The sequence below is a fragment of the Pterocles gutturalis genome, unplaced genomic scaffold (assembly GCF_000699245.1).
Source record: "Pterocles gutturalis isolate BGI_N339 unplaced genomic scaffold, ASM69924v1 scaffold8764, whole genome shotgun sequence".
Taxonomy (NCBI): domain Eukaryota; kingdom Metazoa; phylum Chordata; class Aves; order Pterocliformes; family Pteroclidae; genus Pterocles; species Pterocles gutturalis.
In genome coordinates, this window is record NW_010130588.1 from 1 (window position 1) to 4,108 (window position 4,108).

Genomic DNA, 4,108 nt, shown 5'->3' on the forward strand with positions numbered 1-4,108 from the left:
CCCCACAGCCCAGCCTGTCGCTGCCCTGGTAAGGGCGAGTCCCTACCTGTCTCACACTGGGTCCCCACAAAGCCCTCGGGACAGTAGCAAGCAAAGGACGCGGAGAGGTCCTGGCAGGTCCCACCATTCTTGCAGGGCTCCGACTGGCACTCGTCGACATCTGGGGAGTGGCAGGAGGAGAGGCGCCGGCTCAGCACAGGGACGGGGCTGGCGGCAGGGCACGGCGGCTCAGAGAGGCAGCGCGGACCATCCCCACGGCACTCGCTACCCCAAGCCCACCAGCCAGGAACAGCCCCGCTCCTGGGGCCAGCAGAAGCCCACTACGTGGGGGCTGCAGCGGGAGCTGGGCACGGGGATAAGCCCGCAGGGATGCCTGGGGATGGCTGTCAGTGTTAGGCTGTCCCTTAGGCTGCCTACAGCACACCCCATTGTCTAGCCCCCCCTGGGTATCCCACCTTCTCCCACCACCGGCCTCTGCCAGGCCCTGGGGAGCCAGGCAAGAGCCACCTGCCACAGAGTCCCACCAGCCCCCGTGTTGGCTGTCACCCCCTTCAACCCGTGCCCTCCTGCAACCTTGCTCTCCTGCCTTTGGAGCCAAGCAGGGCACTTCCTGCCCAGATCCCAAGATCTGGGGCTTCTCTGTACAAGCTTAAGACATGTCAGAGTAAGTCCTTGCTCCATCACTGATGGGGATGCCATACAGCATCCATTAACGGGGGGCACAGGTAGCGCACATACCCCAGCAGCCCTGCCTGACCCAGACCAGTGTCTCCTCCCAGAGCTCTCCCCACAGCCTGGTCCAAGTGCACAGGCAGGAGAGCGAAGCCAGCGCACGCAACCACAGGCACCTAGCTCCCGGCCTGCTGTTGCTCCCTGTGGGCTGGGGGGGCAAGGAAGGCTTTGCTACAGCCGCCTGCCGTGGCCCTGGCAGTACCCAGCCCCGTGTCTTACCCAGCTCGCAGTGCTGGCCGGTGTAACCTGGCTCACACAGGCACAGGAACTTGGCGATGCGGTCCTTGCACCGGCCACCATTGAGGCAAGGCTGGGACTGGCACTCATCGATCTCTGCAGGCATTCGGGCAGGGGAAAGACAAGGCGAGAGATGTGAGCACTGGGCAGGCAGCAGGGGACCCTGCTCTGTCTGCAGACACAGGCAGGAGAGGGCTGGAGAACACATCCTGGGGTCACCAAGCCATGGCTGTGACCACAGCCCATGGGGACAGTGCCCCAGGGCTCCTCACCGTCGCATTCAGGGGGGTCACTCCAGATGCCTGGCAAGCGGCAGACACGGGGGTGGTTGTGCTGACTGAGGGTGTAGCCCAGCTCACACTGGTATTCAACCAGTGAGCCCACTCTGGTGGAGTTGAATGAGGCCTGGGCGTGCTTCACCTCGCTGGGGATGCCACAGTCGACCTCTGCAGAGAGACGCGGGAGTGAGCAGGGCCCCCGGTGTCACCCCAGCCCCCCCCGGCTGGCAGGGATGGCGCAGGACCCTTACCAGCCTGGCAGTGCTTCCCTGTGTAGCCCACGGGACATGTGCAAGCGTAGCCCCCGCCAAGGTCCTCACAGGTAGCGCCGTTCTCGCAGGGGCTGAGGAAGCACGGGGAGGGCACTAGAAGAGTGGAGCAAAAAGCGACCGCTGCGGAGCTGGCAGAGCCCGAAACCCCCAGCCTCTGTCCCTCTGGTAGTGCCGCCCTGCCCTCTGTCAGGGTGCAACGAAGAGTCAAAGCACTTCAAATTCCAGGGAAGGAGGGTTGAAGCAAGCAGCGATGCTCACTTGCTGCTGCTATGGGTGTCAGCTCCACGGCAGCCCCATCACACCCCCAGGCAGCCCCCCCGCGCTGGCAGGCCCTGCTCACACCTACCGATCTCACAGTGCCGACCGGCGTAGCCCGGGGGACAGTCACACTTGTACTTGCCAATGTAGTGGAAGCAGGTGCCGCCGTTCTGGCAGGGCCCCGAGGCGCAGGGGTCCGGCTTCCCTGGGGGCAGAGGGCAAGGCAGAAGCTGAGCCTGAGCGGCGAACAGGACGATTGCCGCTTCTACTCCCGGGCAGGGGCTGGGGGGGCCGTACCTATCTCACAGTGCTTGCCAGTGAAGCGGTAAGGGCAGGTGCAGTGGTACTCGCCATCCGCCTCCCGGCAGGTACCCCCGTTGCGACAGGGCCCCGTGCTGCAGAGTCGGGGCTTGGCTGCAGAGAGAATGCCAAGAGCGGGGGATCACCCACCGCTGCCAGCACGCTGAGGGGTGCCGCCTCCCGCCAGCATCCCATCAGACTCCTCGCTGCGGGAAAGCACCGGAGCCTTGTAGCCCTGGGCTCGGTGACATTGTGAGATAACACGCGTGCAGACACGGGCTGGGGTCTCAGGGGAACATGGGTGCGTGATGCCAGGGGACTGGCAGCTGTTCCTGAGGCCAGAAGCTCCAGTGTGTAAAAAAAACTCCAACACTGATGGTGTTGTAGAGGAAATAAAACCACCAGATCGGCTGGGGCCAATGTCAGGGGCGGGGCAATCCTCCCTCCACCCTGCAGGATGGGATGGGGTGGAATCGGCGGGATAGGAGGGACAGGATAACTTGCACCCCCTTCCAGCTGCAGCTCAGCAAGCAGCCACTCATCTCCCGCAAGGGTCCAAGCTTTCTTCCCAGCCCCAGGAGCTGGCAGGGAGCTTCGTGCAGGTACCTTTCTCACAGTGCTTGCCCAGGAAGCCTTGAGGACACTCGCAGGTGTACGAGTCATCATGAACCTCGCAGGACCCCCCATTCAGGCAGGGCTCCGAGTCGCAGGGGGATGGCATCGCTGCAAAGCCAAATGCATTGCATCACTGAAGACGTACGACCTGGGGCGTGAGGGCTGCTCCCCAGCTGGTGACGGTATCCTTCCTCCTGTCTCATGTCCCTCCCTGGAGCTGGTCCCCACAGATGAGACTTACTGTGGTTGGTGCCGTAGTCAGTGTGGCAGACGCAGAGGGAGCTCCCGCCGTACTCCATGCAGTACCCACCGTCCGGGCACTGCGTGTTCATGTTGCACGGTGTGGTGGTGACTTCTGCAAACACATGGGAGCGCCAGCCTCTGTCAGCCGGCACCAGACAGACACCCAAGCTGGCTGCCTGGCCAGAAACAGGGGGTCCCTGACTCCGAGGGGTCTGATGAGACAGGAGGGGCCCTCTGTACCCCACAGCCTCAGACCATGCCAACGGGAAGGGCCAGCCTGGATGCCCAGCGAGCTTTGGAGCAGGAGTGCAGGAGGGTTGTGGTTCCTCTCCCCACCCCAGGGAGCCGGGCTGGGGCCAGGGGCTGCGACAGGAACAGCTCAAGGCGGGGACAGAGATGGGATGCACTGCCTCCTCCCCAGCGGACAGTATTTCCAAGCTCAGCTTCTGTGTGTGCCTGTGGTACTGTGCTAGGCTCAGGCACGGGCACAGTCTCCCCTTGTTTGCCCAGCTCAAGCATTGCAGAGAAGGAACAAACACAAGTGAGAAGCCTTCACCTACCAAATTCACAGAGAAGACCAAAAAAACCAGGTGGGCACTGGCACATGGTGACGTTCCCTTCCAGACAACTGCCGCCGTTGCGACACTCGCAGCCCTCCAAGAGTTCTGCAAGAGAGGAGACGGGAGCTTCCCAGAACCCCTTCTGATTGCAGGGCTGGGACAGCCAAGCAGCCTTGCTGGATGCCATCCATAGGAGTAGCTCAGGTAGGCATTAGCCACAAATTCCAAATTCCCCGCCAGAAACCCAGGCACAGCCTTCTTCAAGTTCAGCCCAGAAGCCCTGAATGGGCTCTGCGGGGCTGCTGCTTCTCCCTCTCCAGAGCACGAGGGCTCCCCTAGAGACTTGGCATCCCACCAGAGACCTCCCAGTACTCACTGTCTCGACAATCCTGCCCACTGTAACCCTCCTGGCATTCACAGATGTAGCCCTGCTCCGTCTCCAGGCAGCTGCCGGCATTCTGGCAGGGTTGGGAGAGGCAGGCACCAGGCACGCGGGGTCCACCTGCAGGGAATTGGGACACTGAACCAGAGCCATCTCTGCCTGGGGCTGGAACACCCTCTGTCCCCAGGCAGAGCCCATCGAGCCCAGTTTCACACCAGAGACCCCACTATG

At 62.9% G+C, this 4,108-nt stretch overlaps 1 protein-coding gene across 1 annotated transcript in view; it reads right to left on the bottom strand.

The window, feature by feature from the left end:
- Positions 1 to 46: 46 nt before the first annotated feature.
- The window catches only part of LOC104466744 (sushi, nidogen and EGF-like domain-containing protein 1), a gene marked incomplete at both ends in the record, with an annotated part of 6,052 nt that continues 1,990 nt past the window's right edge, over positions 47 to 4,108 (bottom strand). The window contains 10 exon segments of the mRNA XM_010080269.1: positions 47 to 160; positions 952 to 1,065; positions 1,242 to 1,415; positions 1,499 to 1,612; positions 1,866 to 1,982; positions 2,075 to 2,191; positions 2,684 to 2,800; positions 2,934 to 3,047; positions 3,496 to 3,600; positions 3,872 to 3,997. Of these exon segments, the coding sequence (XP_010078571.1) occupies positions 47 to 160; positions 952 to 1,065; positions 1,242 to 1,415; positions 1,499 to 1,612; positions 1,866 to 1,982; positions 2,075 to 2,191; positions 2,684 to 2,800; positions 2,934 to 3,047; positions 3,496 to 3,600; positions 3,872 to 3,997 (1,212 nt within the window).